Genomic DNA, 24,696 nt, shown 5'->3' on the forward strand with positions numbered 1-24,696 from the left:
CTCCTCTACCGCTATATTGCCCTTCTCCCCTCCCCTGTACCCACTGGTAACCCACTAGTTTGTTCTCTACATCTGTGAATCTGCTTCTTTTCTGTTATATTCATTAGTTTGTTGTATTTTTTCGATTCCACATATAAGTGATATCATACGGTATTTTGTCTTTCTCTGTCTGACTTATTTCACTTAGCATAATGCCCTCCAAGTCCATCCATGTTGCTGCAAATGGCAACATTTCACTCTTTTTTAGGGCTGAGTAGTACCTCATTGTATGTGTATATACCACATCTTTATCCAGTCATCTGCTGATGGACACTTAGGTTGCTTCCATATCTTTCTTAGTCCATCTCCTGAGGTGCCACCTTGGGCAAGCATCCTGGAGCCTCTTTAAGGACCGGTGGGAAGAACCCCAATTCCGTCCTTACCCCTTCCACTCCCAGCCACCAGAACCCTCTGCTCACCTCCGGAGGCCTCATCAGCCAGGAAGTCCTCATCATCAGAAAGGTCTGAATAGCTCCAGCCAGCACGGCCCACTGTGACTGTCTCTGCATCCTCGGGCAGGGACAAGCCATCATATGCCCTCAGCCCGCAGGTTACCTGTGGGACACCACACGAGCAATTGTGTCAAACTCTTCAACTCCTGCCAAGCCCAGGACCCCTCTTCTCACTTCAAGGGGGGGGCCAGAGTCCCACCCCAAGGCCCTCCGGCAGTTAAATCAGACACGGTTTGGCGAAGACAGTCAGGCTGGGGCTGTACCATTGTTTTTGACTCAGTTTCCCCAAATCTCATTAGCCCCTGCATGAATCCTCAAATAAACTTATAAGTTTGTTTTGGGCCACACTGCACGTCTTGTGGGATCTTAGTTCTCCGACCAGGGATTGAACCCGTGCCCCCTGCAGTGGAAGCGCGGAGTCCTAACCACTGGACCGCCAGGGAAGTCCCGACAACAAACTTAAAATCCCTTTGGTAAGTGACGACTCTTCTTCCTTTGGAGAAGGCAAGTGATATCCAGGACATGCGTTAGTGGACAGGGATACACAGGCAGGTAAAGGGTGACCAGGGCCAGCAAAGATGGGGGATGTGGGCAGGTGACAGGGTGGCCAGGGGCAGCATGGATGGGGGACAGAAGCAGAAATGGAGGGGAGGTCAACTGAAGCTGCTGCCGCCGACAGCAGCCCCCTGCGCCCCGCCCCAGCGGTCTTGGCCACCTCTTTCTGCCTTGGTGTGGCCTCCAAACCTCCAGGCCACAGGGAACACATTCCAGCCACGCTGGAGATCAGCTCTGGCACTTGTGGGCACACTGACAGGATCATCTGCACACCCAGAAGCGGGGGTGGAGCCCAGCTGCTGGGCTGAACGGGGGCAGGTCAGGCGTGGTGTCAACTCATGTGACCTCGGGCTGCAGCTGAGCCCAGCACAAGCTCCACCTCGGGCTCCCGTTCCACAGAGGGGCGGCTCGGACCCCGCACCTTGCAGGCCGGCGCAGAAGGGCCCCCGCAGCCATGACCCCTGCCTTTCTTGGGGATGGGTGCGGACAACGAAGGCCTCTTTCCACTTAGACAAGATTGAGGTGTTTCCAAAGGAGTTTTACAAAATAACTTAGAGGAAAACAAACCCAGCAGAGCCCCCAAGGGAACCCCAGAGCCCCCAAGCACAAGAGTGCATGGATTCACACACCCAGCCCCAGATGGCCTGGCGCGAGTGTCTCAGGCCTGCCCTGGCCTCAGCCCTATCTGGGGAGCCCAGCCTGACCAGAAGGAAATAGTCTCACTTGTGAAAACCAAACCCGGCCCTCACTGGCTAGACAAGGTGGTGGCAGCAGCAGAGAGGGCCAAAGAGAAGAAGAAAAACAGAGAAACAGCCAATCCTTCTCCCTCCCTGCTTCCCCAACTTCACACAGCGCATGTCTTGGAGCCTCTGGCCTTTTCTCAGCTGGTGCCTCTTTTGGAATGCCCTTCCTCCTTTTGTTTACCGGGCTAACTCCAGTTCATCCTCCGAAACTCACCTAAACATCACCTCCTCTAACTACTCAGTAACAAAATGGAACAAATTCCATATAGGCCTGGAAACATGGAGGAATCTCAAACACATTATGCTGAGTGAAAGAAGCCAGACACAGAAGACTCCATAGCATATGATTTCACTTATATGAAACCCACGGGGGAAAAGTCTAATCTATAATGACAGAAAGATCTGTAGTTGCCTGGGACCAGGGGTCGGGTGCGGCTGTCCGGGAAGGGTCACAGGAAACCTTTTGGAGTAACGGTCCCCTGGTTATATACAACTCATTCTCATTACTGAATTGTACACTTAAAGTGGGTATGTTTTATTGTATGTAATTTACACCTCAATAAATATGACTCAAAAGAAAATCTCCTCTGGGAGGTTTTGTCATGACTCCTTGGCCTTTCCAGCCACCTCTGCCCCTAGGCTGGGTTCTGGGCCCTCCAGGGCTCACACTGTAATGACCTGTACCTCCACTGGAATGACAGCATCTTGAAGGCATGGCCTGTGATGAGCTCATCTCTACCTTCTCAGCACTCCATGTTCAATAAATGCTTGAATAAACGAATGGACAAAAGTGTCATCACCTATTAATTCTAGCTGCTTCCTGAACATGACTTGTTCTGAAGGTACCACCCACCCTCAAGCAGTCTATATGCATCTCCCTCCCAGGCTGGGAGCTCCCTGGGGGGAGGGGCTGGGTGCCAATTGGTCATCTTTGTGTTTGCAGTGCTACCAAGCCTCGCGTAATGTCTGCACTGCCCATGTCTTATCCCCTAAAGCCCTTCCCCACACAATCCACGGGCATATCCCTCCTCCTGTTCCTTTTTTTTTTTAAATGTATATATTTTTGAATTCACATGTATTTTATTTCATTATTTTTTGGCCACACCGCGCGGCATGTGGAATCTTAGTTCCTCGACCAGGAATTGAACCCGCGTCCCCTGCATTGGAATCGCAGAGTCTCAACTACTGGACCACCAGGGAAGTCCCTCCTGTTCCTTCTCTCCCCTCCCTCTCCCTCTGGACAAGTGCCCATTCCAGCCCTGGGTGGCCAGTAGACCTCTGGGCCATGCCCATGAGGTCTGCATCCAGGAATAAGCCTTAGAACCTCAAGGAGCTGGTGAGAAGTAGATTCCTGGGCTCCTTCTCAGAGCCGCTGAGTCAGACTCTCCCCACCCCAGCTGGGAGGGTTAAAGTCGTGCATGCTCAGGGGATTCTGACACTCACGGGTTACGAACCACAAGACTAGCCCCCTACCAGGGTTTCTCCTTCCTCCCCTGGGTAGGGGTAGAGGGCAATGTTCCCACTGGGTTGGGGGCAGGGGTGGTCCTGAGAAGGCCCTGATTGACCTAAGGGGAGTGAGGCTAGGGCTGGTGCAGGGGCACTGACACTGGGCAGAGGAGGTTAGAGGGGCAGGACCCTCCCCACTTGGGGAGGGCTCTCTTTGTGTCATTGCCACCCCCTCTCCCTCCCCATGGAAGCAAGGCTGTGGAGGGCATGCATGGTGCACAGAGATTCCTGGCACCCCCTAGACACCAGACTGCTGTCTGGAAAGGAAAATCCTGGTGGTAAGCAAGGTCTAGAGCTTCTCCCAGGGAGGGAGAGGCCACCGGGGCTCGGGAATGGACAGGAAATAGCAAAGATTCAACTTGGAAAAAATGCTAGGAACACACATCTGCAGTGAGAGGAGAGAATCCAGAGCATGGCGGGTCCTGGACCGAAGCCCCTCCACCCCAGGGACCCCAGGAAATGGTCTCTGTGCATGCCAGCCTGCCCTTGCTCGCAGTCGCTACCCCAGGACCTGAGGCTTTGGGGTCAGATAAGGGCCTGCAGCAAGGCACAAGCCAGCAAGTGCAGAGACTTCACTTGTGGAAAGCTGAAGATCAAAAGGTTTTCACAGCTGTATTTTACATCTAGGAAGGGAGATGAAGCCAGGCTGCAAAGAAGCTTCCAGAAAGAGCACAAAAGAGCTTAGGACTTTTGCTTAGCACAAAAAAGTCTTAGGACTTGACCATAGAAGGGAATTTGGATCCAGAGCTGGAAAGTCCAGGGTCTACGTGGACTAACATTTACTGAGCACTTACTGTGCAGCAGGCACTCCTCTAAGGATTTTGTAGGTGTTAACCCAGGTCAGGTGTCAGGTAACCCCCCACTGTAACGACGGGGAAATGGAGCAGAGTCAGGAGCCTGCTTGAAGAGCTAGCACAGGGTAGAGCTGGGACTTGAACCCTGGTGGTCTGGCCCCAACAGCTAAGTCCTTACCACTGTGCCACACCACCTCTGTAACGAAGGCTGTGGAAGAGACGAACCAACTGAGGTCACTGAGAGTCACTCCCACATAGCCTCTCAACTGCAATTCCCAGTTTACAGGGCATTTCCTCAGCCTCAGTGTCATGTGACCCTGACAATGACCCCCTGAGATGGATGAGCTGGTGCGGATGGCCCCCCCTGGCTGGCAGAGTCAGGACTGTCCCAGGACCTCTGAGCTCCCTACCCCAAGCCCCTGCTCCCCAGGAAAGGACATGGGGCTGGAGCTGGGCCTCTGGGCTGGCCATGAGGCCCAAGCAGTGGGCAGGGCCAGGAGGCCCAGGGCTGACCAGTCTCCATCCCCAACCGGACCAGCTCCCAGGATGGCTCATGGGATGCCTGAGCTGGCAGTGTCCTGGACCCATACAGTGGGTGCTTAAGGTCCCAAGGAGGGCCATCAGCACAAGGTCAAAGGCAGAAATAGAACCCAGGTTTCCTGCACTGCAGCCTGTCTCCGGCTGTGAGGGAGCCCTGCTTCCTTCCAGAGGAACCCAGTGCTTCAGGCAGGCGTTGGAGCCGGATGGCAGGGCCAGACAGGAGGGGTCCAGAGGGCAGGCCTGGGTCAGAGAGGAAGGAGTCAAACAGAGAAGGGGATTTTCCAGACCCTGCAAGTTCCTGGTGAAGGAAAGGAGGGGGCAGCTGACTCACACAGGCCAAGGACTGTTCTAGACTGCTAGGAACAATTGCGTGCGGTGGAGGTGTGGGCAGAGTGCCCCCACACACACAATGGCCAGGCGCTCCCTGAACACAGGCAGGGTGAGGCAGTGGGGGGGCCAGACAGGCAGGATATCAAACAGACGGGGGACTTCTGGGAGGCACCCACTCTCAGAGGCTGGGTTGGATCCAGGCCCTCCAGTGAGGATGAGGTCGCACATGGAGCTCCAGGTCCAAGTCCTGCAAAGGCTCCTTGGGGACCGGGGACATCGGCCGCGCCTTCCTCTCCTGGCCTGGGTGAGGATGCAGAAGGAGCCAAGGATGTCTGGGAAGAGTGTGGAGGTGAAAGGTCAAGCCATGAGCGAGGGGTATAGAAGGCAGAGGTTTTGGGGTACAGGGGTAGGTACAGATACAGATAGTGGATATGGGGTGTGGGGTTTTCAAAAGGAGTTTTAGGGGCTTCCCTGGTGGCGCAGTGGTTGAGAGCCCGCCTGCCGATGCAGGGGACACGGGTTCGTGCTCCGGTCCGGGAAGATCCCACATGCCGCGGAGCGGCTGGGCCCGTGAGCCATGGCCGCTGAGCCTGCGCGTCCGGAGCCTGTGCTCCGCAACGGGAGAGGCTACAACAGTGAGAGGCCCGCGTACCGCAAAAAAAGAAAAAAAAAAAAAAAGATAAAAAGGAGTTTTTAAGTGAGGATTGTGGGTCTTGTGGAGGTTACGTGTATAGACAAGAGTTTCCGGCGCTGCTAAAATCAAAGCTGTAGGAAGAGACACAGCGGCAAGTGAAGAGACGACCATAAAAATGGTCACTGTCCGCGGAGGGCTTTCCCCGTGCCAGGCCCTGTCCTCAACATACTCAACTAATCCTCACAGCAACCCGGGAGGGCTGGCACTACAGGGCCACTATCCCTCATCTGCAATAAGGGAAATCCAAGGAGCTCCGAAAACCAAGAGTGGTTTTTTTTGTTTTGTTTTTAGTAAGTTTATCGCAAGCTCATTTGGTGTCAAGTCCTGACCTAAATTGACATGAAGCTATTAATAGCTTATCCACTCCACTTAGGGTCAACAGTCATACATTTTGCCGCAGCAATATTAATGTGTTTGATTATGGGGTGTTGCCCCAGACTCTACCGAGGATGGCACATCACAGCTGGCATATGCTCTATGTCACCTTTCTCAAGTTTGGAAACTTCTGAATTCCAAAACATGGCTGACTCCAAGGGTCTCAATTAAGGGACTGTGAACTTATAACTGTTATTTCCATGTTGCAGGCTCGGAGAGGGTCATCTGTGTAAATGGGAGTAAGCACGTAAGTCATCAGCCTCGTACCTTGCATAGTTAGTGCTCCATAAGCATTAGAATTAGTACCGTGCAGGGGTACAGGGTAGGGGTGAAGGGCTGAGAGGTGATGAAGTGATGCACGGAGCCTTGGGATTTGGGCTCGGGCCTAGGGTCACCTTCTGGTCTGGGATGAAGGGAGGGGTCTGGCTCTGCTGCCCAGGCCCTGGGCGGGCTGGCTGGGTGGGGCCCTGGCTGGGGGTGAAGCGTGGTTTCAAGGCTCAAATGGTCTGCCTGCTCTGAGGTTGATTCTGGGAGGACTGGAGGACTTCGGGCTTCTCCAGAGACATTCTTCCCATGTCTTGGGCAGCCAGCCCATGCCCTCCCCCCACCTCCCCATGGTCCAGGCCTGGGGCTGAGCCCTCCACCACCCCACAGCTGGGCAGGAAGGCCTGAGTACCGCAGTCCCCAGGGTGGCTGCAGCTGCCGGGAGTGAGCTCACTCCATCAAAATCCAGAGACAGCGTGCGGGTGGGGGACAAACGAGCCGCTGCCTGCCCACCTGCCTTCTGCCAGCACAGACTCTGCCCCCTCCCCCACCCAAGGCGGAGGGACCAGCAAAAGCGTGACCCGAGGCCCCCGAATCTCCAGGGAGGGACCCAAACTCAGACAAGTTCCTCCTCCCACTCTGCTGTGACGCAGGCTCCCAGATAACTCCCAAGTGCTCCCCACACTCTGCTACAACCAGGCCCCAGATACGGGGTCAAGGTGCCATGCCCCACCCCCAGGCTGCTGGGTACCTTGTCCACGGGCAGCAGACGGCAAAGGGGAAGGAATCTGTCGGAGCAGCACTTTGTTGTGCAAACTGCCAGGGGCGGGAGGGCCCAACACAAAGGCCAAAAGGCCTTTAATCCCCTGGCAGGCTGAGAGGGGCGCCGGGCCGGAAAGGAGGCGGCCGCAGCCTCCTCTGGATGCCTGCACTGCCCGTGCCGCTCGGGAGCCCTGCCAGCTTCCCACACTTGGGCTCCCAAGGCGGCAGGATCTTCGCCAGTCAGGTGGCCGGGAAGGACACAGATCCCCCGAATAAGGAGAACGACCGAGGCTCATCAAGTGCTCACCATGTGCAGACGCTGAGATAAGGTCTATACGAGGCTTATCTCACGCAAACCCGCAACCTCACAAGGCAGATACTGGCAGCTCCCCCACTTTTCAGATAAGGAAAGAGGCTCAGAGAAGGCAAGTCACCTGCCCAAGTACACACAGCTAAGGCAACAGAAATCCAGTTTGAAAGTGGGGCCCCTGTGCTAGCTCAGAGGCACAGCTGCCAGCAGGCCCCTCCTTCTGACCCCTGCCCTCTGTACCATGGCCTGGAACTTGGAAAGGCAGCATTCCAGCCAGCATCCCGAGGGAGTGCTGAGGCCCAGTCAGGGTCTTCAACCCTGGCCAAGGGAGTGGGAAGCTGGGGCCTGGGGCTTCTCATCCCAGCTCTGCCCCAAACTCACCACGTGACCCCGGACAAGCCCCTCGACACCCTTCCCTTTTAGCAAACTGCAGCCATCTCGGTCAATGTGAGCCAGAGCACCAGGAGGACAGGACAGTGATTTTTATGTTTTCATCATTGCTGCATCTTCAGAACAGACAACACATAGTAGGTGCTCAATTAATATCTGCCGATTGAGGGACTTCCCTGGTGGTCCAGTGGGTAAGACTCCATGCTCCCAATGCAGGGGGCCCAGGTTCGATCCCTGGTTGGAGAACTAGATCCCGCATGCATGCTGCAACTAAGAAGTCCGCATGCTGCAACTAAAGGATCCCACGTGCGGCCACTAAAACCCGGAGCGACCAAAGTGAATAAATAAATAAACAAATATTTTTAAAAAATCTGTTGATTAGGTGGCATGGTGAAAGAATGAATGAATGAACAAACGAACTTGCCCAACAACCCTGAGGTAGGAATGAGCCCATTTGACAAAAGAAAGCAAAGTTCAGAAACAGAAAGTAAGGACTTGTCCAAGATCACACAGCTAGCATATACCAGAATTATCTCTGGGCTTCATTTCCCCATTGGTAAAATCGAGGCCATAACACCTCATCCCAAGAGAAGCAGGGGACTGAGTCACACACTCCCTGAAATCCATCCTGGACACCTTGCCCTTGGATTACAATCCTGCCAGGTCTCAGTTCTCTTGGTGATAAAGATGGTCTTGGCCACACTTCCCAAAGCAAAGCACCCTGCTTTGTTTGCTTCCTTCCTGGGGCTGCTGAGAGCGACAAGTAGAATGAGGGGTGACCTGCTTTGGGAAGTGCGGCCAAAGACCCTGAATTTGTCTGGCTCTTTTGCAAGTAGACCTGTCCCGGGCTCTGCCTTGAAGGCCCCTCTAATGTAGCTGGGGCGGGCGCCCGAATGGGTCTGCTATAGCCATGGCCAAGCAAGAGCAACTTATCCCTGCGTCTCAGAGAGATGCGACCGGTGGGGCAGAGAGGGTGCACAGCCCCGAACCTAGGCCACCTCGGCCTCTTTCTAGCTGGGTGGGCTCAGCTTCCTCATCTGTTAAAAAAGGGGCATCAGTCAGACCTACCCCATAAGGTTCAATTCCAGTCACTCTGACCTCTATGTTTTGGGCATCTAATAGGTGTTGGCCCTGAGGATAAAATGAGGAAGTAGATGGTCACGGAGCTCCGTGTGCCTAGTGGAGACAGACCACGAAACCGAGTGATGACAACACAGTGTGCAGAGAACCACGAAACCGAGTGATGACAACACAGTGTGCAGAGAACTCTGCAGAGGAAGGACAGAGGCTGGGAGAGCCCAGAGGAGGGTCCGCCCCACTTAGCGAGGCTGGGCGGAGGTTGCGGAGGGTTTCCCAGAGGAAATGACAATGCAGCTGGGTTTGAAGACGATTTTGCCTAAGCAGGATGGAGAAGGGAGCAGAGTATGCACCAGGCAGAAGGAAGGTGGGCTGAGGGATGGGAAGAAGTTTGGTGCAGTGGGACATGCTGTGCCAGGTGGCAGAGGATCAAAGGAAACCAGCCCTGAATGGGCTTTCCCACTAAAGAGCAGTGCCCCTTTTTGTGCTGTTGTCATGGTGCTGGTCACAGAGCCCAATTCTCCCAGTGTCCCCGGAGTCCCCACACTCTCTTCCTGCTCTTACACCCCAAGTATGGGTCTCCCCTGGTGCTGAGTGCGCTGCCTGCCGCTTACAGGGAGGAAGCAGGAAGCTACTGGGAAATGTCTCTGCCCCACCCATGTGCCAGGTGGGGCCCCTGTGGTGGGAGTGGCCGAGTGGCAGCTTCCGGGCTGGGCCGCCCAGCAAGAAGGTCCCCAGGGGTTGAACGTTATCCACCAAGTACTGTTGGTGCCAAGGGCGCCTGTGGTGTTCACGTGCCTGCCTCCTGCCCACAGCCCGGTTCGGTCCTCAGATTCTCTGGCCATGGAACACTGGTGTGCCTGTGGGCCTTCGAGGCCACAGCAACCTGGTCGGGTGTGCCCATGCCTTCTGGGGTCACGACCCACAGATTTCATGAATGAGGTCCCTAGCACAGTGCCAGTCCTACGGGAGGATGCGGGGAGTGTTCCACACATTTTCAATGAAACGAGACACCACTAACAACAATGAGCCTGAACAGACTAGGTTAGGCCTTTCCAACTGCTCTCGACTCACCAAAGAATTAGGAAAAAAGCCCTTATTATGGCCAACCAGGTCCCGTGTGATCTACCTACACACACGTGTATATACTTATACAGACCTCTGCACTTCCTCTCCTACTGTGCCCTCCCTACTCTCTGCCACATTTGTCTCAACAGTTCTCAAACACACCAAGCCCCCGCCCACCTCAGGGCCTTTGTACTTGCTGTGTCCCCTGCCTGGGACACCGCCCCCAGGTGTACACATTCCTCTTCCTCTGGTTTTTGCTCAAATGTCACCTTTAGAGAGACCCACCCCGACTATATCCCAGGTCCAGAATCCATTATAGTTGGCTCTCTGTCGCTTCCCTTACTTTGCCTCAGACGACCTCACCACTTAAATTCTACCCTGCATTTTACATGTTTATCATCAGCTCCGTGAAGGCAGGGACTTTGTCCATTTTGTTCACTGCTGAATCCCCAGCCCCTACAAGTGCCTGGCACACAGGAGATGCTCAATAATATTTGTTAAATTAATGAATGAATGGGGTTTACAAATCAAGAGACAGTCTTAGAAAGGTGACTTGCCCATGGCCACAGAGACACTGAAGCCAGACCCCTGGTTCCAAACAGGGAACTCTGTTCTACCTGAGCCCTCCTCCTGCCATCTCTGACACCTGGAGCTTTGCAGCCAGGAGGCCCATCTCTGGGGGCACAAGAAGCTGTCCACGGTCACTGAGGAGAGACCTGCCCGCTGCCCAGACCAGCATCCCAGGGAACGGGCGGGGATCTCAGAGGCAAGCAGGCCCACAGCTCTGGCTCCAGGGCCTTGCGCAAGGCAGCCAGACAGCCAGGCCTCGGTGACTCCATTCCTGCTTGCTCCCGTGGCCATCGGCAACAGGAAAAAACAGGCTGGAATGGCAGCCCAACAGCTGCAGCCAAAAGGGCCAGCTCCCCCTGCCCCCGGGGCTTTCCTCATCTGCTTCCTGGAGGGGGAGGAGGGGCAGGCAGGGCCAAGCCCATGGTTGAAGATAGGCCTGTGGGCAACAGAGCTGGAAATAAGAGGAAGGGCCCCTTCCTTTTGAAGCACCCCCCCCCCCCCCCGTCCCCTTTCCTCATGACTAATGTCCATTCCAGGGCACAGTAACTCTGGACAGGAATAGGTATGAGGGAAGGTCTTGCAGACAAACACTTCTGGGGAAGGCTGGCTGCACAAAGCTGAGCTGGTTCCCTAAGTCCTAAATGTCCCAAATACCACGATGAGGGAAGGGGGACAACTATTTAGTGTTTCCCAAATGTGCTTGATTTGGAACCCTTTCTTCATGCAGACCTCATGGGACTAGGGTTCCACAGAACATACTTTGGGAACACCCACCCAAACATCCACCTTTCCCTCAGCTAGCTGCCCACTGGCTCTCCCAAAGGAAGGCTTTAGACGTAAGCTATGAGCCACCACCACAGGGGTTTTGAAGACAGAAAAGCCCCAAGGCCACACGAGAAGTGCTGACAAAGGAAAAGTGGGCCAGGTGACAGCTAGCTGGTGGCAGGAGGATATGCTCTCTCCTGGGGTGAGAAAACCCAGACAGGAGCTGCTCCTTCCCTCCCTGGCCATCAGCTGCCCTCTCAGAAGATGAGTCCCTCAGAGAGGACAAGGGGGGTAGCCCAGCACCTGGTCACTCCCAGTGCCCTAGGATCAAGGAGAAGGTCCCAGGGTATCCACGCCCAAAGACAAAGGGAGCAGAGTGATCAAGGGAGGGCTCAGCTGCTGAGTGCAGAGATGGGGACGGGGATTGCTGGGGGCGAGGGGAGGTGGGAGGGATTGGTGGTCCTCCAGGCAGCAGGCGGGCCATGAGGGATGGAGAATGGGCTTCCAGCTCACCCCGATGTCTTGGGCAAGTCCCTTCCCCTCTCTGGGCCTCAGGCTCCCTTGTCAAATGTCGCAGTAGGCCTAGATCACTGTTTTCCAGTCTGTCCTCAGGGGGTGGGCGGGGAACAGGTAGAGTTTGGGCCCACTCCCCCAAATACTCACTTCAATAACAAACAAATTCCATCTTTTCCCATTTTATATTCTGACCTTCTACATAATATGTCTGGTTCAGTCCCTGGTTAGCTGTAAGCAAGTCACTTCACCTCTCTGTGCCTCTGTTTCCTCAGCTGTAAAATGGGCATGATAATTTATAATAATAGTATCTACCTCATAGGGTTGTTGTAAAATGCTACCACATGGTGGAGGCTCTATAGGTGTTTGCTGTCATTTATCAAAATATAATAGTATTTAACCAAAATACCATTATTTTGATGTAAACAAGGGTTGCACTGCTTAATAATACGTTTAAAAGTTTTCAGCTTAGACGATCCCAAAGGTTCCTTCTGGCTTTGCCATTTTATGACTCTGAAACCCTGAAATGTTAGAATTCTCAAATTCTAGGCTGTGACTCCCACCAGCAGAGAGAGCGGGGCTCGGGGAGGGAATTACAAAGTGAGGACCAAGCCATAAGGAACAGACTTCAGGAAACTGACCAGCGAAGGGTTACCATCTTCATCATTGTCATTTACCTGTTTACACCTCCCCCACTACCCTGTTCTAGAAAGACTCAAAGCAGCTAACAAAGATATACACGTAACAGCAAGAGAAAAACCAACTAAAGATGCATAAGCAAAACTGTATTACAGCAGACAGGGCCTGGACTGGAGTGAGACGAGTAGGCGGGAAGCATGTGCTCAATTCTGGAGGTCTGGGAAAGTGACAATGCATTAGGTTCTAAGTTTTCCAGTGGCCAGTGGGAAGAAGGAAACCTGACCGGTCCCTGGATTCTGTGTCCCAGTAGGTAAAAACAAACCCGTTGCTTAGAAGAAGCACAACTGGGCTTCCCTGGTGGCGCAATGGTTAGGAATCCACCTGTCAATGCAGGGGACACGGGTTCGAGCCCTCGTCCAGGAGGATCCCACATGCCGCGGAGCAGCTAGGCCTGTGCGCCACAGCTGCTGAGCCTACGTGCCACAACTATTGAGGCCCGTGCGCCTACAGCCCATCCTCTGCAGCAAAAGAAGCCACCACAATGAGAAGCCCGCGCACCGCAACGAAGAGTGGGCCCCGTTCGCCGCAGCTGGAGAGCGCCCGCGCGCAGCAACAAAGACCCAACACAGCCAAAAATACAGTAAATTAATTTAAAAAAAAAAGAAGCAGCAGCACAACTATTCCTGATACTGACAGCATGAATGCCCTGAGGGTAAAGATTTATCTGGCACCCTTCTTTACCCTTGCCGGGGGGGCGGGGGGGGGGCGGCATCCCATTGGAGTCCACTGACCATGACCCTTTGACAATGAGGTCAGGGGCAGAGGCCATAGTGTTCAAAGATCCAAGAGGCTGGAATGGTGGTCCAGGGAGCGCCCCCAGCATCCTCGGTCTGGGCAGGATTACCCATCCCTCCCCATGCCTGAACACAGCCAGTGCCCAAAATAGCCAGAGCAGGAGAGGGTGCCAGGAGGCCCGGGGCAGGGGACCTGGCTAGGCCTGCCCACAGAGGAGGGCCCAGTGGGCCAAAGCACACACATCCCTGCGGTACAAAGCAGCACCTTCACTTGGGCACATGGCCCTCTCTGGGAGTCCCCCACCCACCAGGCTCCCCCCTTGGCTGCACGTTGCTCACGCAGTCTAGGCAGCTGCTCCACCCTTTCCACAAGGCAGGCCTTCCTGCAGGAGCCAAATGGAAGAGTCTTCACAAAAACACCACCCGCACCCTAGAGGGAAGTGCTTGGAGACCTCCTCCTGCTCCCCACCTCCAAGGTCTGCCTCCCTCAGGATTCTCCTGGATCTCCCCAGCTGTAGGCCAAGACAATGGGGGCTATTTTGGGCTGCATGGGGTATTTAAAGCTCTGGCTGGGCCTCATTCCTGGGGAACAAGAGGCCCTGACCTCTGCAAGGCCTTCCTGAAATTGTTGCTGCTCATATTGTGGTGGACGTGTCCCAACCTCTCCTGCCAGGCCTTAAGGCCCCGAGGGATGCCGCACAAGCGCCTCCTCCTCCAGGAAGCCCTCAGGGCCGCTACCTAAGACCCTTGGAGGAGCTGGGTCCTGGCCCCTGCTCAGCCACTGATCTTCTCAGCCCACACTTTCTGCATTTGCAGTTTTCTCATCTGCAAAATCTGGATAATACCACCAGTATGTGTAAAAGTACTTGGAGGCTTCTGTGGTTAAAATGAAGCTGTGTCTCCCCAGCTACCATGTGGGGGAGAAGGTAAGCAGGGTGGAAATCTTGTCTGTTTTGTCACTGCTCTTTTTCTAGCACCTGGCACACAGTAGGTGCCAAATAAATATCTATTGACTGATATAAATATTTGTGGAATGTGTCTGTAATCCCCACAGAACCACCCACAGTGCTGAGTACACAGGTGGTTAATACTCTTTGGTGATAATATGGCCAGATCTCATTTTGGGCACTTGGACCATGCCAGGCCTTATGCTAAGTACTATACATTGATTATCTCATTTAATTTGCTCAGCAATCCCAAGAGGTCGGCACTATTATTATTTTATAAGCAAGAAAATCCGAGTTCCACTCCAAGTGGTTAAGGAGCTTGCCTGGGGTCCTAAAGCTACAAAGCGGCCTAAAACTACAAGCGGAGGAACGCTGTAGTCTCTATAATCCTGCACAAAAACACCCCCAAGAAAGGCAGTGGGGTGAGCACTGAGCTGGGAGCCAAGAGCCTGAATTCAGCCATTCAGTAGCTGTGTGACTTCAAGCAAGTCACTTGGCCTCTCTGGAACTGTTTTCTCTTCCATAAAAACAGGAGCATTTATTCTTGTTCCTTTGTGTCATTAGTAAAATCAGAGGGATTTAGGGATGTGACCACGTCCCCCATGTTAGCCCCAACCCCTCCCCAGGGTCAGCAGCTATGAAGGACGGTGGGAAGATGCCCTGGAGAGGACGGGGGTGCCCACTGCTGGCTCTGGAACAAGGCTTGGCAGTGGCTGACAACAGCTGGTATGAGTTCTGGGCCCAAGTAGGGGGAGAGGGGTGGGCTGAGAGGTCACCTCTGGTCCTCCTCTGTCACCCTTCCTTGCTGACAGCTGCTGGGGCCTCAGGGCCAAGGGCCCCGCAGCAGGAGGGGGTGGGAGCCGGCTGGCTGGCGTCATCTCAGTCCTCATGCTGCCAACTGCTCAAATCCCAGGGTGCCTGGCCCTGCCGGGCTCACTGGCCAGGACACAGGCCTCACTGCCCCACCCCGTAGCCCTTTCCCCAGTTCCCTGGGAAGTCTGGGGTGAGGGTGGAGGGGCTGGAGCAAAGGTCTGCAGGTTGAACATGCCTTGCTTGGAGACTGGGCTGCCCCAGACCCCCTGAGGGGAGGTGGCTGGGCAGGTCTGGGTAGGAACGGGGTTCTAGGAGGGGCCTTGTGGTTTTCCTGGCAAATGGCCGGGGTTGCAAGCCCTGCAGGGACCCTTCTTGGAGCCTGTGAACTCAGCCTGGCCTGGCCCCACCCCAGACCCCTCTCAGCCCCCATAGCTCCACTCCCAGCTCACTGCCGAGCCTTTCCAGTCTGCTGCAGCCCACGCGCCTCTTGCTCCTCTGAACTCCTGCCTACCCATAATTACCACTGACCATATTTTCCAAAGCGAACATGAAGAACAGTTTAACAAAGGATTCTTGGGCCACTTCCGGGTGTCAGAGGCAGCCTGGGAGATGTAGTCTGGATTTCAAACTCTAGGACATGTTCACAGTGTTTTGGAAGGACTTTTTTTTTTTTTTGGCCACGCCGCGTGGCACGTGGGATCTTAGTTCCCCGACCAGCGATCCAGCCCACGCCCCGTGAGGTGGAAGCGCAGAGTCTTAACCACTGGACTACCAGGGAAGTGCCTGGAAAGACTATTTTTATATTATTTTATTCATAAATCAAAGCCATCCTAGGAAACGTGTGTTGGCCACATGCCACCTCACACCAGTTAGAGCTGACTGGACACCCCAGCCTGGCAACTTCCTAGCTGTGCAGCCCTGAGCAAATCACTTGACCTCTCTGAGCCTCTGATGCCTCATCTGTAAAACAGGAATCAAAATAGCCACCTCAGCGAGGGGGGGAGGGAGGGAGACGCAAGAGGGAAGAGATATGGGAACATATGTATATGTACAACCGATTCACTTTGTTATAAAGCAGAAACTAACACACCATTGTAAAGCAATTATACCCCAATAAAGATGTTAAAAAAATTATCAAGAGAATAAAAAGGAAAACAAGAGAGTACAAAAAAAATAAAAAATAAAAATAAATTGCCCCCTCACAAGGCTGTTGTGAAGATTCAGCAGGACAATCCAAGAGCTTAACCCAGTGTCTGACACTTACTAGGTTCAAGTGTCACTTCTTGCCTTTCCTCTCCTCCCACTCCTACCCCACCAAGACCTTACACGCCAAGAGAGTGAGCTCCTCAGAAACCCCTGGGGAGAACAGTCCCTGTTCTGCCCCCTTACAGGCTAGACAGGGCTCAAGAGGAACCTACCTACAAAAGGCTCCGATGGATTCCTGGGTCCTGGACTGTCAGGGCAGGAAGGGATCACCTAGCCCAACACCCTCACTTACCAGAAAGGGAAACCGAGGCCCAGAGAGGGCAAGTAAGGACATTAAGGAGGCCCAGCAAGTGTTGAAGGGGCTGAATTCACACCCATCTCTGCCTGACTGCCTCTGGGTGACGTGCGTGACATCTTGGAGCTTCCTTTTAGTGTCCCTCCCCACTGGAGTATTGTCACAAGAAGTTGGATTATGTATGCAGAGTTCTTACAGCAGTGCTGGGTACTCGGAGAGGACGTAGCAGCTCAAGGAAGAGAGGAAGAAGTCTCCCTGCAAGTTGATGGCAGAGGTCGACTCAGGGCCCAGGTGTCCTGGCTCTTAACACAGGGCCCTTCACTTTCCACGATGCCCCCTTCTTCCCATCCTTCCCCAAGGCTGGGGTCCGGGCCGCACCGATGAGGACTCTGGGAAGGTGGCATTAGGCTGGGTCTTTGCGGTGGGCTGATCGAGGCCTGAGACCCCAGTCTCAACCTCTGGGATTGAGAACTGGTTCCTCTGGCCCGCCCCAAGACCCAGTCAGACAGGCCCAGCAGAGGAAATGGCAGGAAGCGTTGGCAAGCAAGGGGTGCGTGTCCTTGGCAGGGAGAATTCACCTCCCAGGGACTTGGGTTACCGGAAACGATAAATCTCCCACTGCCTGCCACCTTCGACCAGGAATGTCGGCTGCTTGGAATGTCGGCTGCCTGGGGGAACATCCTGTCCACCTGCCCCAGGACAGCCCAGGGACAGCCAGGACCTCGCCCACCCCCTGCTCCCTGCCCTGCCCCTGGGGCCTTGGCTTGGTCTCTGGGGCTCCGCAGCCAAAGGGCACCTGTCATTCTGGGAAGGTTGGAACGGTTGTACATAACCAATCACAGGAGGAGAAGAGGGGGCTGGAAGGGGGACCCCCAAAATATTGAAAGCCACCCCTAAACCTGATTCATTCAATCCTGTCAAACATGCATTCTGAGCCCCAAGTTTGGATGAAGGCTCCGATCTTGTTAACCCAAGGTAGGAGGTGGCACAGGGTAAGCTCTGGGCTAGGATTAACCCGGTTGGAGGCCCAGCTCTGCAACTTGCCAGTCGGGAGGCTTTTGGCAAGTCACTTCAGCACCTCCCACCCCTCATCTCTGATATGGAAGCGACACGGCCGTGAGGGGCACCCTGTGACATTCACGGAGCTCAGCTGTGAGTCGCTTAGCACAGGGAGGGTCTGGCACACAGCAAGGGCCCAATACACAGTGGCCATTAGGTATTGGGAAGTGTCGGGAAGAATCGTCGTGTGAGTAGGTATTTGAGCCATGCATGCTCTCTGCCATCATGGAGCAGCTGGATCATAAACCAGTACTTGTTAAATGCTGAAAGTGCTGAGAGGGAAAATACTGCAGGTGAGGGGGCCACGGAGCGGCTGGGTGGGGGCGGCTACTTCACACAGGCCATCTGTGCACAAAGAGCTGTCTGAGCACAGGGAACAGCAGCGGTAAAGGCCCCAAGGCAGGAGCATCCTTTGAATGTTCTGGAAACATCCAGGAGGCCAGTTATCTAATACCCATAATTGCCCTGGGAGTGAGTTATAATTATCCCCATTCCCCACATGAGGAACATGAGGCTCAGAGAGGCTGGCCAAGATCACAGAAGGAGTAAGTGGCAGAGCTAGAATTCCAACCCTCCTTCTCAGCAGAGTCCAGGGGCTGCTGAGTCCATCAGAACTCCCACGGGGAGGGAGCGGGCGGGAGAAAAGTATGCAAGGTGTTCAGTCAAGGACCTGATTCCTCCAGACTGGCTGCGTGATCTCAGGCAGGTTACATCTCCTGCTGGGCCTCCATGGCTTCAGCCTCATGGACCAGCCACGCCTGTTCCTCCACCTCCCAGCTGATGAGGGAGGGGCCAAAAGAAGGGGGAGGGGAGAGTTTGATGCCGGGAGGTGACCCTGAGCTTTTCTGGCACCTCAGACCCAGAGCGCCTCCCCACAGGTGTGAATGCCACATACAGACCAGACCAACCTGAACCACCCAGCACGACTTCTTGCCTGCCCCCTCCCCCCGCAAAGAGTTTGCACCCTGCCTACGCCTGCCTGGGCCTTGTCCCCGCTCAGCACCCAGGGCCCAGCCACAGCCAGGAATCTGTCCTGCACTCCAGCTCCAGGTGCCAGCCATGCGTCTCCCCCCAGCACCCAGGACTCAGCCCGTGAACAGCTCCTGGCGGCCCGTGACCGGCCTTTGTAACCAGGGGTGCCAAAGCAGGCCAGCCCTCATGGGCACCAGGCCAGACCCTGAGGCCCAGCCAAGTGCAAACAGCATGCTTGGCTCCCAGATACAGGCGCGTTAGAGCAGGCAGGCTGCCCACTGCCCCCATCACAACGAACTATCATCTCCGCCCTGCCGAGAGGGGCCCAGGCAGCCCAGGCAGCCAGCACCTCTGCTGGGAGCTGGGGACTGCCACGGGAGGCCCCACCCCCACCCCGAGAATGGGCAGTGGGAATCTCCGAGGCTGGACATGGAGAGTCCAGATGCCAGCAGCTGAACGGGGAACTAAGCAGAGACAGGCTGAGGGGAGTGGGTGGTAAATTTAGGGGGGAAGGGTGGGCTGGATGGAGCCGAGTCACGGACTTTCCAACATTACGTATGGAGTTAGGCAAGGGGAGAGTGAGACCTCCCCAGCGCCAAGGAGAAAGTGGGTCTGGTACAGTGTGGCAAGGGGGGGCAATCCTGTCTGCCTCCATCAGGGCCCAGGGGTCTCGCAGGCCTCCACAGACCGGGGCTTCCAAAGCGGGACAGGGATCTAGTAAAAATGCCAACAGTGATCCTTACTGAGTGCACGGTGCACTTCATATGCACTGGTGCTATCCACCAGAGCTTGCTGCAGTGACGGAAATGTTCTATATCTACGTTGTCCAATAAGGTAGCCATGAGCCACCTGTGGCTATCGAGCACTTGAAATGCGGCTGGTACAACCGAGAAACTTGAACTTCCTTTCATTAAATCTTAAACAGCCACGTGTGGGCTGGCAGTCACCATACTGGACAGTGCAGATTTACACCATCACCAGTCCTTACACCAATCCTGGAGGGAGTGCTATCTCCATTTGACAAAGGAGGAAATTGAGGCTTGCCCAAAGCCACACAGCAGGCAAGCCACACAGAAGAAATCAGAACCCAGGCCTGGCCCCTCTGTTGTGCCCCGACCCAGGGTCAATATCAACCCTGGCAGAGACTAACGGAACTTGTACATGAGTGGGCGATAAGGCTGCCCGGTTGATCAAGGCATCAAGTCTCTTGCATTTGGCGCGAATTCTGTCGGTGTTTATCACATGCTGACCAGACGGGCCATTTATAAAAGTCTTTGATTTCTTGACATGAAGAAAAGGCAGGATGATGACGTACTAATCGCAGCTGGTTGAGGAACCAAGTCTTTGAGAATGCTGGGAATCTTCAGGGACGAGACAGCTGGGCTTGGCCTTCCCCACCTCATCACCCCAGACCACACGCAGCCCCCCAAGGCTCCTGAGATCTGCACGACACTCCCATATGGCACATTTTCCTGCCTCTGAGCCTTTATGTATGCTGTTCCCTCCTCCCAGAATGCTATTGCTCTGCCTCCCAATCTAATCTACTCATCCACCCTTCAAGGCCTGGCTTAATTACCACCTCCACTCTGAAGTCTTCCTGGACCCCCCACAAAGACATCTTTCTCCCCCATACATCCGTAGGACTTAATTTCTACCTCTTAGAGGGCTAGAGATTTGGTCTTAAATACAGACACTTGAGTAAATGTCTCTACTCTCTTGCTGGAACCAAAGCTCCTTGGGAACAAACATCAGCTTGAGTTTTTTTCATCATATTTATATATGATATACTATATATATATATTTATTTTTTAACCTTTAGACACTGCCCGATGCCAAGCAACAGCTAGTGGATAATAAACAATATTTACTAAATTGAATGGAATTTTAATAGTGGCTTAGAAGTTTGGGGACTCAGTGTCTTACAATTCTGCCCTAATCTCCTGTGATCCTGACAGGCAAGTCCCTTCCCTGCCCTGGACCTCAATTTGTACATCTGTAAAATGGGGGCAATGATAGTGCCCACCTTGTTGGGAGATTATTTGTACTTCTTACATTTATTTGACAAACACTATGCGCCAGGCACTTGACAAATATTATCTTCTTAACAACCCCATTTTATAGAGGAAACTGACAGTGAAATTAAACAGGTAACAGAGATAATGCAAGTCAGGGGCTTCGCACAGCATGTGGCACATGGTAAGTGCTAAAGAAACTATAGCAACACTTTTTTCTTTTCTTTTTCTCTTTTCTGTATAATGAAGAGTCTACAGAATTGGGAGAAATTGAGGATACTTTCCCAGGGCTGGGTACATAGTAGATGCTCCTTAAAATATTTGCTGCTAGATTGACTCAGTCCCAAGAGTACCAGTGATAGAAGGGGTGACCCTACTGAGCCCCGGGAAGCTCCTGCTCTGACTCCCCGCCGCCCCACTCCCCAATCTGCCAAGCAGTGGCCACAAGCACAGTAGAGAACCCTTTTCTTGCCCCACCTTTCTCCAAGGACAGGAAGTGTGGAATGCCTTTGGGGAGATGACTCAGGTCCAGCTGTGCTGATCCCATGGGCAAATGGAGAAAAGAGAGTCTGATTAAGTCTCAAAGACAAGGGATATTCTTGTCCTTCTCCAGTCCTGCTAGGAGCTTGGACACCCCACTCTTCTCCTCAACCCCAGCTCAGACCAAAAGAGGGGAAGGAGGAGGAGAATAGTGAAGAAAATCAACACTGATGGCGTTTCTATGTTGGCCATCTCTCCAGGCCCCAGTTTTCACAACTGTCAAATGATAATTCCTACATCATGGGGGTGGTTTTCAAGATAAAATGAGACAGGACTTCCCTGGTGGCGCAGTGGTTAAGAATCCGCCTGCCATTGCAGGGGACGGGGGTTCGAGCTCTGGTCCGGGAAGATCCCACATGCCGCGGGGCAACTAAGCCCGTGTGCTGCAACTACTGAGCCTGCTCTCCAGAGCCCGTGAGCCACAACTACTGAGCCCACGTGCCACAACTACTGAGCCCACGTGCCACAACTACTGAAGCCCGTGCCTAGAGCCCCTGCTCCGCAGCAAAGAGAAGCCACCGCAATGAGAAGTCCGTGCACCGCAATGAAGAGTAGCCCCCTCTCGCCACAACTACAGAAAGCCCGCGCGCAGCAACGAAGACCCAACAAAACCAAAAAAAAAGATAAAATGACAATGTATGTAAAGCAGAGCTTCTCCATCTTTAACATGCACAGGAATCAGCATGGGATCTTGGGATCTTGTCAGTGTACAGATTCGGATTCCATAGGTTGGGGTGGGGCCTGAGACTGCATTTCTAACAAGCTCCCAGGTGAGGCCCCAGCTGCTGGTGCATGGACCACCCTTTAGGTTATGAGAACAAAAAGGGACTAGAACAGCACCTTGCACACAGCAGCCCTCAGTAAAAGTTAGCTATACTTCTTCTTCTAGAGATTTAATCACTAAGAATCATCCCTAGGGGATTAGAACCGTTATATCACCCCAATAATACTGAGGTCCTGCGAGGCTGAGTGGGTTGCCCAAGCACAGAAGGCTAGGACTCGAGGCAGAAGCAGGGGACTTCCCTGGCGGTCCAGTGGTTAAGACTCTGCGCTTCCACTGCAGGGGACACGGATTTGATCCCTGCCGGGGAACTAAGATCCCGCGTGCTATGAGGTGTGGCCAAAAATTAAAAAAAAAAAAAAATCAAGGCAAAAGCAGGATTCGAGGCCATGTCTGCAGATCCATCCTTCCCATGCCTCACACCATCCCAAGCCCCACCAGCCTCAGTGGCAGCCAGGGGCCTGGAGCTGAGGACACACCAGCCCTGCCCCTCAGCCCCATTGCAGGCCCCTGCTGGGCCAGACAGGCCTCCAGGCAAAAGCCCAAGCTCCCCCAAGAAAGGCCTTGCACCATCACTTCCACTCCCGCAGCGGCAGCTTCCAGCAGTCTCCCCCTCCATCGCCTTATAAAGCAGCCCCGATCTGCTCTTTTCCAAGCTGCAGTTTAATTTTACATGGAGTGAACCAACTGTCCTTTCCCTGCAGCCTCGCCCTGCTTCACACATTCCTTCTGGAGCAACATTACCTAATTTAACCATAGCCCCTGCTCTCCAGGGCTCTCAAAATAGCAGCTGCTGGTGGGGGAAAATGCCCTAATGTTATCAAAATAAACAATTCTCCCTCCTCCTCCATTCTTGGCCAGCACCAGCCTCAAGACTCAGCCCAGGGAGGAGTGAAGGCTGGGAGGATCAAGGTGGGCCTGGGGTAGACACAGGTCCCGCCAAAGCCCTGTTCTCACCATCCTTCCAGCCCTCTCATACGTGTTCCTGGGACACTGTCTCGTATATGTTCCTGGGACACTCGCTCATACGTGTTCCTGGGATCTCCCCAGGCCATCCCCAGGCCCAAATCCTCCAGTTCATCCCGTGAGCCAATGTTGCCCTGGTTACCCAAAACCAAGATTCAACTTTCACTTTCTCCTAATAACAAAAACTACAGTAGTGATAATTGCTACCATCCCCCAGGTATTCATTATGAGCTAAATACTTCCCACACCTTGGCTCACTGACACCTGCAAGGTAGAGATTTAGTATTCTCTCGTTTCAGATGAGGAAATGGGTGCTCAGAAAGGTGCAGTGACTTGCCCAGGGTCACGTAGCCTGGAGGTGGCAGAGGTGGGATTGGAACCCGAGCCCAGCTGCCCCAAAGCCCTAACCATGTACTACCTTCTAGCTGGGACGCCTCTGCAGGGTCTGAGCCCAGGAGAGGAGAGGCGAAGGGGGTTTGGGGGGCTAGAGAGGGCCTGCTCACCTGATGTATCATTGTAGGGTCTGCTCACATGGCTGGTGCCAAACCACAGGGGCCTGTTATACCCTAGCTTACATTTCACCCAGGTTTTGTGAGTCCTAAGTCTGTCCCTAGGACTCCAAGGGCACAGGCTGCCTGTCAATCTGTGAATCCAAGCCCCTACTCCCTGCTCCCCCCATCCCATGTGCCCCAGAGCAAGGCTGCCACATTAAAGCAGGGAACAAAAAAAAAAAAAGCAGGGAGCACCCAAGTGCTGACATACCTCAGGCGCAACCAGTGGTTAAGGAGCTGGGAGGGCGGGGCCTCCCCCTGCCCTGCTCTCTTAACATACAGAGTAATCATTAACCAGGGCAGAGCATCGCACCCCCAGGGCCAAGGCCAGACGCTCCAGACCCTTCCCACCTGAGGAATTCTGGGGCCACTTTCCCAGCCACACCACTGGGATACTGAGGTCCCTGGTACAAGGGAGGGGTGACTGGACCAGGAAGGCCTAATCTGATATCACTATGCAGGTGGCCCAGAAGGTGCCTAGAAGGCACTTAGGAGCATCTGGGCCCTCTTCACTCACAACCCTTCCTGCCCTGCTCCCCTCCCAAAACTATGAAGATCCATAAGTGAAGAGGGTTGGACAAGAGGTTGGACCCTGGGGTTTGCAGCCTCCTCAAAGGTCAGGTGGAGGCAGAACGAAACCAAGCCCCAAGGTTTACCCAGGACGAAGTACCAAGGGCAGTCTTGAAGGGGAAAAAGGAAAATCACAAAATAATAGTTCCTGTCATACATCAACTGCCCGTTCTGGCTGGCGGTGATTTAAATGATGTCTAATCTTCACTAAAACCCTGCAAAGACGGTATTACCAGTCCCAGCTGATAGCTAAAGCTTAGAGAGGTTAAGTCACCGGCCCAGGGTCACACAGCAATAAGTAATGGAGCTAGGACAGGACTCAGGGCTGTGCCTCCTGCCCATGACACTGTCCCAAAGTATAACCTGCAGAATTAACAGATGGGGGGCTAACAGGCCACATAAAGGAGCCTCTGAGTCCCCGCCAGAAACCCCAGGTGAAAGAGCGGGTAGGGGTGGGGGTGGTATGCAGGGTGTCCCCCATATCTGGATGTGTCAAGTAAAGGTGGCCCCTAGGGCTTCCAGCACCTGAGGCCTGCGTGAGGTGGGTGGGGCCTCCTGGAGTGTTGAAGGGTGGCGGGTGGGACCTGCACCCCCTCCCCCAGGAGGTCACTTAGAGAATTCCCTTCAACTGCTCAGGTGAAACCTAGGTGAGGCCCAGGCAGGCTGGAAGCTTTGATCTTATCGCACATTCCTGCCCCAGCCATCCCGGTCCTTGTCCCCTCCCCACCTCCTCCCATCCAGGAGGTGGGAAACCAGGCGGACTTAACCCTTTCCTCCCATTTCTTCAAATCAAATCCAGGCTTG

General features: G+C 54.1%; 1 protein-coding gene across 1 annotated transcript in view; it reads right to left on the reverse strand.

The window, feature by feature from the left end:
- The window catches only part of HSPG2 (heparan sulfate proteoglycan 2), a 102,106-nt gene that overhangs the window by 66,048 nt on the left and 11,362 nt on the right, over positions 1 to 24,696 (reverse strand). The window contains exon 2 of the mRNA XM_079943184.1: positions 459 to 594. Within this exon, the coding sequence (XP_079799310.1) occupies positions 459 to 594 (136 nt within the window). The remainder of the gene's footprint in view (positions 1 to 458; positions 595 to 24,696) is intronic.

This window comes from Stenella coeruleoalba, assembly GCF_951394435.1.
Source record: "Stenella coeruleoalba genome assembly, chromosome: 1".
Taxonomy (NCBI): Eukaryota; Metazoa; Chordata; class Mammalia; order Artiodactyla; family Delphinidae; genus Stenella; species Stenella coeruleoalba.